The sequence below is a fragment of the Coregonus clupeaformis genome, chromosome 17 (assembly GCF_020615455.1).
Source record: "Coregonus clupeaformis isolate EN_2021a chromosome 17, ASM2061545v1, whole genome shotgun sequence".
Lineage (NCBI taxonomy): Eukaryota > Metazoa > Chordata > Actinopteri > Salmoniformes > Salmonidae > Coregonus > Coregonus clupeaformis.
In genome coordinates this window covers 51430882-51443747 of record NC_059208.1, presented here as the reverse complement: position 1 = coordinate 51443747, position 12866 = coordinate 51430882, and the positions used below count along the sequence as shown (strand labels likewise).

Sequence of the window (12866 nt, the reverse complement as noted above, 5' to 3'; positions counted from 1 at the left end):
CAGGCTGCTAACACAGTTCATGAGAATGTAACAAGAATGCAACGTGGTATGTTTTACTAGCCAGATCCCGCCTTCATTCTAGAATGAACCAATGAAAATACAGAAACAGACGTGCGCCTAAATAAAGAGGGCAACGTGACCCTGCCTTCGTCCGTACACGCTTGCAGGGCTGCAGCTTTTAAAATACAGAAACAGACGTGCACGTAAATAAAGACGACAAAGTGACCCTGCCTCGGTCCGTACACACTTGCAGGGCTGCAGGTTTTGCACATAGCGTGCTAGCTAGCTAGGTAGATTGCAAACTTAGCTAGCTGTACGACCTAGCTAGCATCCAATATCTGTTTTCCCCAAAAGTCGTCGACATGTCGGCATTTTCAGAGGCAGCGTTGGAGAAGAAACTATCGGAGCTTAGCAACTCCCAACAAAGTGTTCAGACACTGTCACTTTGGCTTATCCATCATAGAAAACACTCGAAGACCATCGTCAACGTTTGGTTCAACGAATTGAAAAAAGGTAATGTTAGCTAGCGCTAGTTAAAATATATTAATCAATATTAGCATTTATCTTCTATTTAGCTATGAATGACTACACAGTCATATCAAGTGTAGCTAGCTAACGTGTTAACGAAAACTTGCTAAGGTTAGTTAGCAAGCTTTTTAGCTAGCTACTGTTAGCTGAACTAGCAATGTTAGCAACTTAGCTTCTTACCTAGGTAGATGGCTAACCTTTGCAAGTAAACAAACATAAAATGTCTTAATTTGACCACATCACAATCTACTAACCATGTCATTAACTTTTCTCTAATCTAAATAACGTCAGTTTGTTAGCTACTGACGGTTGGATACTTTACTAACTAGCTAACTTGTTTGTCAATTGTGTAACTAACTTACAGTAGTTAGTTAGCTAATTGATTGCAAATGCAGGCTTGCTAACAAGCTAGTTAACAAACTTAACATTAGTTCTAGCTCACTGTCTCCCCTCCTCTAGGGTGCTTGGGGATAGTCTGTTAACAATCACCCTGCTACGGTATTGCTTGTATGGACAACTAGACTGACACGAGGCCCCAGTCAAGCCAGCCAGCTGCTAGCTAGGTACCTCACAAGTCCTTAGGCCTTATAAAGTTGCAATTTAGTTAGAATGCCAAGTTAATACAGTGCCTTCAGAAAGTATTCATACCCCTTGACTTATTCCACGTTTTGTTGTGTTACGGCCTGAATTCCAAATAGATTTAAGCAAATTTATAGGAAATTGTATTCAGAAATATCTTATTTACATAAGTATTCACACCCCTGAGTCAGTACTTTGTAGAATAACCTTTGGCTGTGATTACAGCTTTGAGTCGTCTTGGGTAGGTCGATCAGCTTTGCACATCTGGATTCAAAGATTTTCTCCCATTCTTCCTTGCAGATGTACTCAAACTTTGTTAAGTTAGATGGGGAGCGGGGTGAACGGCAATCTTCGTGTTTCCACAGTTTTTCAATGCGATTCTAGTCTGGGCCTTGGCTGGGCCACTCAAGGACTTTCACGTTCTTGTTCTGAAGCCATTGCAGCGTTGCTTTGGCTGTATGCGTGGGGTCATTGTCCTGCTGGAACGTAAATCTTTGCCCCAGTATGTTTGCACTCTGAAGCAGACTCTCATCAAGGATTTGCCTGCATTTGGCTCCATTTTATTGTTCGCTCTATCCTTACCAGTCCCTGCCGCTGAAAAGCATTCCCATAGCATGATGCTGCCATCACCATGCTTCACAGTAGGGATGTTAGACAGGTGATGAGCTTTGCCTGGTTTTCTCCAGACATGGCCAAAGAGAATCTTGTTTTCTCTGTCATTATGGGTTATTTTGTCTGTTTGTAGATGGGTGAGAATACAAATCCATATTGAATTTGGGCTGTAACACAACATTTGGAGTAAGTCAAGGGGAAGGAGTACTTTCTGAATGCACTGTATGTATCTCAATAAAGTTGGGTCATTGGAGTGATTGCTCTGATAGTGTATGAGAATGCAGTAACTATTAGCTAGCTACTAATTTTAGTCCTAAAACCAGGTAGTCTTGTGACAGGTAGAGCCCCTCACTTTGGGACCCCACTTCACTATCAGACATCTCCTATTATGTTCTACTTAACATCAGGGTGAACAAGGGTCAGTATTGCTGCCCATAAAAATGTACACATGTAAGTAGCTTATAGCTAGCCCAAGATGTTCTGTTAAGGAGTAATGGTAACGTTCGTCTCCTTAAGGTACTTATGTTATTTTCAGAGGTAGACTGGCTCTGGCAGCTAAAACAGCTGCCAGAGCCCTTCCTTTCCACATTTTGTTACATTACTGCCTTATTCTAAAATTGATTTAATAAAATGTTTCCTCATCAATCTACACACAATACCCCATAATGACAAATCGAAACGTACATACCTTATTAGTATTCAGACCTTTTGCTATGAGACTCGAAATTGAGCTCCAGTGCATTCTGTTTTCATTGATCATCCTTGAGATGTTGCTACGACTTGATTGGAGTCCACCTGTGGTAAATTCAATTGATTGGACATGATTTGGAAAGGCACACATCTCTCTATATAAGGTCCCACAGTTGACAGGTAATGTCAGATCAAAAACCATGAGGTCGAAAGAGTTGTCCGTAGAGCTCCGAGACAGGATTGTGTCGAGGCACAGATCTGGGGAAGGGTACCAAAACATTTCTGCAGCATTGAATGTCTCCAAGAACACTCCATCATTCTTAAATGGAAGAACCACCAAAACTCTTCCTAGAGCTGGCCGCCCGGCCAAACTGAGCAATTGGGGGAGAAGGGCCTTGGTCAGGGAGGTGACCAAAAACCAGATGGTCACTCTGACAGAGCTCCAGAGTTCCTCTGTGGAGATGGGAGAACCTTCCAGAATAACAACCATCTCTGCAGCACTCCACCAATCAGGCCTTTATGGTAGTGGCCAGACGGAAGCCACTCCTCAGTAAAAGGCACACGACAGCCTGCTTGGAGTTTGCCAAAAGGCACCCAAAGGACTCTGACCATGAGAAACAAGATGCTCTGGTCTGATGAAACCAAGATTGAACTCTTTGGCCTGAATGCCAAGCGTCACGTCTGGAGGAAACCTGGCACCATCCCTACGGTGAAGCATGGTGATGGCAGCATCATGCTGTGGGGATCTTTTTCAGGGACTGGGAGACTAGGCAGGATCGAGGAAAAGCTGAACGGCGCAAAGTACAGAGAGATCCTTGATGAAAACCTGATCCAGAGCGCTCAGGACCTCAGACTGGGGCGTAGGTACACCTTCCAACAGGACTACGACCCCACACAGCCAAGACAACGCAGGAGTGGCTTGGGACAAGTCTCTGTCCTCGAGTGGCCCAGCCAGAGCCTGGACTTGAACCCGATCAGACATCTCTGGAGAGACCTGAAAATGGCTGTGCAGTGACACTCCCCATCCAACCTGACAGAGCTTGAGAGGATCTGCAGAGAAGAATGGGAGAAACTCCACAAATACAGGTGTGCCAAGCTTGTAGCGTCATACCCAAGAAGACTCAAGGCTATATTCACTGCCAAAGATGCTTCAACAAAGCACTGAGTAAAGGTTCTGAATACTTATGTAAATGTGATATTTCAGTTTATTTTTTATAAATTTCTACACCTGTTTTTGATTTGTCATGATGGGGTATTGTGTGTAGATTGAGGGGAAAATAAACTATTTAATCAATTTTAGAATAAGGCTGTAACGTCACAAAATGTGGGAAAGGTGAATGGGTTTGAATACTTTCTGAATGCACTGTAAATACGCCATCTAAACTTGAATCCCAGAAATTTTCCTTATCCACGAAAAGCTTATTTCCCTAATTTTGTTCACAAATGTGTTTACATCCTTGTTAGTGAGCATTTCTCATTTTCCAAGTTAATCCATCCACCTGACAGGGATATCAAGATGCTGATTAAATGGTATGATCATTACACAGGTGCACCTTGTGCTGGGACAATAAAAAGCCACTAAAATGTGCTGTTTTTTGTCGCACAACACAACGCGTGCACTTGGCATGCTGACTGCAAGAATGTCCACCAGCGCTGTTGCCAGAGAATTGAATGTTAATTTCTCTACCATAAGCTGCCTCCAACGTTGTTTTAGAGAATTTGGCAGTACGTCCAACCGGCCTCACAACTGCAGACCACGTATAACCACACCAGCCCAGGACCTCCACATCCGGCTTCTTCACCTGTGGGATCGTCTGAGACCAGCCACCCGGACGGCTAATGGAACTGTGGGTTTGCACAACCGAAGGATTTCTTTATAAACTGTCAGGAACCATCTCAGGGTAGCTCATCTCATTCTAATGGAACCTTTTTTATCGAAGGATTTCTCACACTTCACTGCCACCAGGTCTCAATGTGTGAAACATATTGTAATGAGTGCCATATTTATCTCTAGAAAGCTGTAGGGTGGCTGTTGAATAATAATACTTTAAAAACATTTTTTTTGCTGATTTGAACTCAGGTACTTTTGGTGTGTGAACTTGTGTCAGAAACCGTCTCGGGGAAGCTCATCTGCGTGCTCGTCGTCCTCACCAGGGTCTTGACCTGACTGCACTTCGGCGTCGTAACTGGCTTTAGTGGACAAATGCTCACCTTCGATGAGAAGTGTGCTCTTCACGGCTGAATCTTGGTTTCAACAGTACATGGCAGATTGTGTCTTGTGGGCGAGCGGTTTGATGATGTCAACATTGTGAATAGAGTGCCCCATGGTGGCGGTGGGGTTATGGTAATGGAAGGCATAAGCTTACGAACAACAATTGCATTTTATCGATGGCAATTTGAATGCACAGAGAGAGATGAGATCCTGAGGCCCATTGTTGTGCCATTCATCTGCTGCCATCACCTCATGTTTCAGCATGATAATGCACAGCCCAATGTCGCAAGGATCTGTACACAATTCCAGGAAGCTGAAAATGTAATGTCTTCCATGGCCTGCATACTCACCAGAGGTCACCCATTTGAGCATGTTTTGGATGCTCTGGATTGCCGCGTATGACAGTGTTCCAGTTCCAGCCAATATCCAGCAATTTCGCACAGCCACTGAAGAGTGGGACAACATTCCACAGGCCACAATCAACAGCCTGATCAACTCTATGCGAAGGAAATGTGTTTCTCTGTGGTCCTCTGTAGCTCAGCTGGTAGAGCACAGCGCTTGTAACGCCAGGTTAGTGGGTTCGATCCCCAGGACCACCCATACACAAAAATGTATGCACGCATGACTGTAAATCGCTTTGGATAAAAGGGTCTGCCAAGTGGCATATTATTATTTGCGCTGCACGAGGCAAATGATGGTCACACCAGATACTGACTGGTTTTCTGATCCACACCCCTACTTTACATATTATTATTTTTTAAGGTGTCTGTGACCAACAGATGCATATCTGTATTCCCAGTCATGTGAAATCCATAGATTAGGGCCTAATGAATTTATTGCAATTGACTGATTTTCCTTATATGAACTGTAACTCAGTAAAATCTTTCAAATTGTTGCGTTTAGATTTTTGTTCAGTGTAAATCCCTTTTACTTTCATCAAAATAATTGTACAAATGCAAAATATGCGTCTTAATGTTCAGACTGCGCATCGGGGCTCTTAACAAAACTCACCCGTACAGAAGACTCCTTTGTCCAATGACTTGTGTAATGGATTGGAATGAAGTAGGTTATAGCCTATGTGCTTCTTAGGAAATGTTTTCCAAAAACTTCTCTCTGCATCACGTCACTGCACATGAGTGATGGGCTATATCTGTGAAATAGGTTCACAGACCGACAATAGCCCACCTATTTGACTCATCTAGGCAGCCTACATTCCCTGCTTTGCCAATGACTGTTCACAAGAAAATCGTTACCTGGAAACACTAATGGAACCTTTTTTTGTATCGAAGGATTTCTCACTACACTGCCACAAGGTCTCAATGTGTGAATACCTGTTGTAATGACTGCAACATTCAGCTGTAGAACGCTGTAGTGTGGCTATTTCATTATTTTTGATTTTGAGCTCAGATATTTTTGCTATATGAAATTGATGATCAGATGTTTCATTTTAATACTGAATGCTTAAAATGTGCCTGGGAAGAGGACAATCTGCATTGTGTATGACATTAGTCTACCAATACCTGTAGCTGTCTCTTATGTAGCCTACTGCCTAAATACAAATCTGAGCTTTTGTGCTAGTTGGAGCTAAGGAGTGGTATTTGATTCGGTCTGTTTTCCTTTGGGTAAAAGAGCACAATGATATCCCATTTGGGCCTCTATTTTGGGAGCTGCTGACTCTCTTCTGTGGACTGGGAATAGCATCTGATGTCTTAGCATTGCCCTGCCTGTAGCCTACTCATGGTTAGTTGTGCTCTCATTTTGTAGGTTTCTTACTTCCTATTTCTTTGTCATCACTGTCCTTGGTGTTTTGAATGAATTCACTAACCACAAGTCACAAATGGGGTTATCTCTGACTTTCTAATTTTGTGTCAGTCTGTGCCTAAAGCTTCAATGCCGCAAATTCACAGTCAGTGTTGGTAGATGAAAGCTGTAAGCCATAGCAAAGGCTACAAGTAGGTCCTCTTTCTAGTCACGAGCATTAATGCTTTAAATAGATAAGTGGTGTGCTTGCTTTGTGTAGTTTCACTCTGCTTTGACTGTTTCCCACAGTTGACTGTGATCTCTGTCTGCAGCCAAGGTATCCAGGAAGCTCACCTTCCTCTACCTCGCCAACGATGTCATCCAGAACAGCAAGAAGAAAGGACCCGAGTTCACCCAGGACTTTGCTCCTGTCATCGTTGATGCCTTCAAACACGTGTCCAGGTGAGGGGTGAAATGCAGTCAAACCTGGCTCCCGCTGTTTTCGCTATTGTCGTGATTGGAGCATGAGCCTGCTGATGGTAATTAGTTGTGTGTGCAGGGAAGGAGAGGACGGATGTAAGAAACAGCTGGGCCGGGTTCTGTCCATCTGGCAGGAGAGAGCTGTGTATGAGAACAACCTGCTGGACCAGCTCTCTCACGTCCTGCGTAAGTACCCTCCTAACCAACTTACACCTCGGGTGTGTATCAATAGTCTTAAGTGGCTTGCTTGTCCTGGTCTCCTCCATCTACTCTGATCTGAAAACATAGTATGCTTGAAAGGAGGTACGGGCATTCACTAGTCATTACTTCACATAAGTGAGTGGCCGTGTCCGACTAGCGTACTACAAACTTAAACTGTATACTATGTACTCATCGTTGCATACTATTTAGCACGTACCGTTTAGTAAAAAGTATGCAGTATGCAACTGCAGTAGGTGGGGCAAGGCCGAGTGGGGGTGGATTTTTCCCATTTCGACAGATGTGCATCGCATTAACCAGCCTGATAATAGCTCATTTCCAATTTGATTAATTTCTCTAAACTCTGAATATGAATGGAGTTATAGACCTACTCAGGCTGGTTATAGGCAGACCATTACATTCAACCTGTATCATAGTAGACCATGTAGCCCATCTATCCTGTTTAAAAAGGACTGAAGACAGAAACAGATCATTTCAACATTTATTAGTGAAACCAAAGTGCTTTAACATATATAAATTAAATAGCCTAGTACATGCACCAAAACTATTCAAATGTTCAATTCAAAAGGCAGAGAAAAAGTTAGGAACCGCTGGCTGGCAACATAATAAACTAAAGCACTGATCATTGGGAACGAGATCAGAATGACTGCTAAGGCTTGATCCATACATTCAATAATGGGTAGCCTAGCCTACAAAAATTGAACGATCCATATGTTCAAATCAAAAGGTCTGATTTAACATGACATCAATAACGCAACCCCATCCCGAGTCCCCGGTGCCGATACGTTCAGAAATCAAAAGATTTAGTTACATTTCGTTTTAAAAGCTCTGACGAAGGCCAAGAGAACAAACACTTTTTCAGTGAGAAAACAGAAATCTAAGACTTCTGTTTTCAAAGACGTAGCCTACGATGTAATACTCGTGATCATTTCCCAATTAAGTAGCCTAGTTGTTGTTTGGCTACTTGAAGAGAACTAGGCCTATGACTAGGGCAGACCACCTCTTCCAATGCATTGTGGGAAAGTGTGCGTCAAATTCTACTAGATGAAGAGCTGAAATAAGTACAACATCCTGGCATTTAAAGCACTTGATAAACATTTTTTTTTGCATACTGGGAATGAGTCATGTGTTATTGCGTTGTTTCCCTGCCATTCGTTGATTTCAGTAGCACATCCCTATATCTTAATTGATCAGCTGAAGTGAGTGACATTTAAAGTATACACTTTTTTGCGTACTCAAATGTCCTATGTGTATTCGGACACGGCCAGTGTCAAAGGATGTGACGTATTCGTATCAGTGTGTTGTCACCTTCTTCCCATGAGTGCTCACCCTGTATCCATGTTCTACAGTGGGAGAGAAGAAGGCCAAGAAGAGGCCGTATGAGGAGATTCAACTGGACGACCAAGATCTGGCCTCCCAGAGCTCCCCAGCAGAGCCCCCACAGGTACAGGCCAACCCAACACCTCACGGGGGGGTGACATGGAGTGTGTGTGTTGGAGGGGGGCTGTGTAATGGCTTGGTTCATTCAACCGATCAGAGGTTCTTTCTGTCGTTGCATTTACCTCTTCGTATCCCACTTAACAGTTTTCGTATCCACATGACTTTAAGCGGAGTTGCTTTGTTAGTTCCTTGTCTTCTTAGAAAGTATGCCAAACATCTAACTGCAATATGGGACTCTCTCCTCTGTCGCCATCTGTCATTTCTCCCTTCTCTTTTCCCTTATTTCCTGCCTGTCCTCACTTTCCTTCACGTCTTTTTTCCCCACCTCTCCTCACTCTCCCCCTCCCCTCTTCCCTCTTTTTCTACCTCTCCTCCCTCTCAGACGGCGGAGTTAATCCGGGCCCTGCAGGAGCTGGAGAATGCAGCCTCCGGGGACTCGGCGCTGCGCCAGCGGATCTCCTCCCTGCCTGCTGAGGTGCAGGACCCGTCACTGCTGCACAGGATCACAGGTGGGCCCTGGCATACACTTCTATCTCACACTAGCTACAGTCAGCCATGCGGAATGCTCCAGAGTGGTGCTGTTGGCAGGGGTGTGGGGGGGCACAGTGGTCAGGAGGGTGGTTGGGCTCCAGAACGAGGCTTGGCCGTTGCAGTACTGCTGTGCTGACCCCTGCAGGTGCCCCAGCTGTGTGTAGCCTAGTTTTTGAAGTGACGGGGAACGTGTTAGTGCTGTCTTCTGAAAAACCACGACAGACACCATGCTACACTTTAAACATTAGTCCGTTTAACAGTTAAACATGCTGTATATTAGTTGGCCCTACAATTAAGCAAATCTTTCAATCACATAAGTCCCTTCTCAGTCAGCCACAACTGACAAAAGGCTGTTAAGTTGGGGATGTAACGAGCTCACGCGCACCCTCACCCTGTTTCTACACAGCCAGAGGGACGGCCTGGCCCAGAACGAGCAGAAACTAGAAGTGCGTAAATAATCATCTCTTTTATTATTTCACTACACACCCTCTTCTGTCATTCTCCATCTTCATTCTGTCTGTCTCAAATGTTCTCTTTTTGTAGCATGCTTTTTCCTGTTTGTGTCCTGTATCACCTCACCCTTTCAGGTGGTATGCTTTGAATGTCTCCAATTGAATCGAATGGAGACTGCTCACATTTTGCCACGAGCAACACTTCTGAAGTATAATAATGTTCTGTCCCTTACCGAGTAAATCGTTGATGGGACAAATTTGTTTTATTTGGCCATGTCCAAACTTGAGATATGCATGCTTAACTGGAACTGTCATGCAAATTCTGCATTGTCAGTGGGAGATTTGCACAACAGTTTGAGTTAATGTTTACCTCAAGTTAGGATTCAAGTCACTATGCCTCTCTCCACTTTCCAGTGGCTTCTTCCTCCCCCAGAATGCTTTAGCAAAGATGACATCTCTCACTCCATTACTTGCAAAACCACTACAAACTATTTCCATTGGTTTGTAAAACACGGTGGAGGAAAAATGTATGTTTTTTTCAAATTGCTGAATGCATAACTGTCCAGCCTTTACCCACAGGAAGTCAGCAAGATCAAGTCTTCTGGTCTATGTATCTGCAGTTCAACAAATCTCTCTTGTAATAAAGAAAAAAAAGAGAATAAAAAATTAAACTGAATCTGAGTGCTGTTATTTGCTGCTACTTGTGTGCATACTGGTGGTGGTGGGTTGAATGACTCCAGTCCTATTTGATTGACTTTATTTTTTAGTTTCATGGTATTAAATAATATGAATGAAACACTATCTTGTTAAACATAACACTCAACTTCACCTGTTATGTTATTGCAAACACATTACATATTTTTGTAAAACTAAACCTAGTTTTGATAGTCATTCATGACCAGATACTTTACATTGGAAATAGTTATTGAGGTCATAGCTTCAACAAAATAAAAAAGTAGACCAGAGAAATGGGATTAAATGCCGTTAAGAGTTGTACTCAATGCAGACAGTTATTACAGACAGGCTCACATTACATTTGTTCATTTATTTTAAATGAAGTGCATTCTGACTAGAGTTATAAACTTAACCAAACACTCTTAATAATATTATTATTCTTACTCATACGGGGTAGTGAAAATGTCTGAAGGCATTTTCAGCAGGTGTATATTATGTTCATTGATCAATTGTACTGGTCTGCAAATATGATTTTGGTTTCCTCTCAATTTGAATTGTCAAGCCCCTAAACCAGGTGCGGGACACTGGTCCTGGAGGGCTGCAGTATGTGCAGGCTTTTGTTGCAGCCCAGCACTAACACACCAAATCACTAATAATAATGGTCATCCGTAATAGACCACAATTCATCTAATTGGGTGTTAGAACAGGGCTGGAATAAAAAGCTGAACACTACAGCTCCCCAGTACTAGAGTTGCCCACCCTCTTTTTCTAAACACGTGCTTCCTAGTGTCAGGATTATTGGTTATATGGCTGTTTACACAGGCAGCCCAATTCTGATATTCTTTTCCACTAATTGGTCTTTTGACCAATCACGTCAGATCTTGTCACATCAGCTCTTTTTCAGAGCTGATCTGATTGGTCAAAAGACCAATAAGTGAAAAAAATATCAGAATTGGGCTGCCTGTGTGAATAGCCCTTTTTGTGCCCTGGGTTCAGGGTGGTTTTACTCTCCTATACTGAGGATAGGGGTTACTAGTATGTACCCAGTCGTGTAGGGGAGTCATACACTTCAGTTAAGGGGTTGTTTGTCAAACTGGGCCTTGGTTACTTAGCATATCCTTGACTTGCCTATAAGGTTGAATTTCTCCACACTGTACTATTAATTTGACTGATTTAATGCTCAATTTGAATAGTTAGATTAGTCATACTGTCTTAAAAATAGGAGATAAGGAAACCTCTTGGTTTTTCTGTAGCAAATACTGACTGGATCAAACACTAGTTTCTGTCACTTGAAATGTAATGAAAGGATTTCATAGCTCACAACTTTAATGACAGAATGGCTATAGTAAAGGTATTTCAGAAATATTTCCCTTGCCATCACTGTGATCCTGATGTGAGAGGTTGTAGGGTGATGATGGTTTTCAGTTCAAGAAACCAATACTAACACACTCTAGTAATATAAAACTACGGACGAAAGAATACACAGTACATTTTTCACTCTACTCTTTCATTTAAAATGTTCTGTTTGTCACTTATAAAAGTAAATAGGACTTCACAATGAAACCGAAATGATTGAATGTCATCAATTTACTCGGATGTACCCAAGTTACTTTGTAAACCCTCCCTTTCCCTAACCATTGTGCTAAAAGGTTTACAGTGAACGCCAAGATGATGTCTAACAATTGAACAGCATATCCAACTCGAAGTATAATGTTGTACAAAACATATCACATCACTCTTCATACCTGCTCTTGTTTCAGGAGTACAAGCGCAAGCTGGCACGGGTGACCCAGGTACGGAAGGAGCTGCGTACTCGTCTCAGCAACCTACCGGACCTCTCTCTGCTCCCCAGTGTGACCGGTGGACATTTGCACCTGCCCTCATCTGGTGTCGAACTTTATGACCCCACAGCCTGACAGTTCACCTGTGCTTCTCACCCCTGACTGACCATCCACCCTCTGATTGACACATCTCTCGCCCTATTTAACATGTGGACTTCACTAAGTGGACATCAAAGTCACTTAGTAACCTTTGATTGACGCATCTCCCAACCTATCATTGACCATGTGCATCTTGCCATTGCGCCACTTACTGTTTGACTTAGGCTCTCTCCTATCTTTCCCCATGTAGTCATGTTTATCATTCCTTCCCTGATTGACACTGTTCATGCCTCTCTTACCAATCATCATGTAACCCTCCTATTTGCCAATAATCCCTCTTATTCTTTTCACAATAGATCATTTGTCTGATATATATATATATAATTGATATATAAATCCTATGCTTTCACATCTATTGCTATTTAATGAAAGGCATGACCCATGTTTTCCATACATAATGAACTCTCTTTCTTCCCCTCTTCTGTTCTTCCTCTGAATACATGTACTGGTTTAGTGATTCCCTCTTGGCTTTCACCAACAGTCTTCCCATGATATTCCTCTTCTGTTTCCCCTCGACACCTAACCCCAACCTCCCCAAAATTGTCAGGAAGATATTGTTGTAATATTATTTTTGTATTTACAGGTATAGTGAATTTAGATAGCACCAGAAATTGTATAATGCAGTAGTCCCAATGAATACATCCCCTCAGTGTGGTATCAATATAATCAGCTGCAGTATTTTATTACAAATGATTATCATCTTTATGTGTTATTTTATAACTGCTCTAAAGTATTCCCATTATGCGGACACAGCTCACTGGGTTTTAG

General features: G+C 42.6%; 1 protein-coding gene across 4 annotated transcripts; it reads left to right on the top strand.

Moving 5' to 3' along the window:
• Positions 1-346: 346 nt before the first annotated feature.
• LOC121586714 (regulation of nuclear pre-mRNA domain-containing protein 1A-like) lies at positions 347-12303 on the top strand. Of its 4 annotated transcripts, none has more exons than XM_045226408.1 (7): positions 347-513; positions 6694-6823; positions 6921-7027; positions 8410-8504; positions 8883-9009; positions 9438-9477; positions 11919-12007. In XM_045226408.1, exons 1-6 carry the CDS (start codon positions 363-365, stop codon positions 9473-9475), a joined length of 648 nt encoding a protein of 215 aa, XP_045082343.1. In that variant the 5' UTR covers positions 347-362; the 3' UTR covers positions 9476-9477; positions 11919-12007. The 4 variants fall into 4 exon arrangements, with proteins under 4 accessions (XP_045082343.1, XP_045082344.1, XP_045082341.1 ...); XM_045226409.1 differs by lacking the exon at positions 11919-12007 and adding an exon at positions 10063-10154; XM_045226406.1 differs by lacking the exon at positions 9438-9477 and having other exon boundaries at positions 11919-12303.
• Positions 12304-12866: the final 563 nt, after the last annotated feature.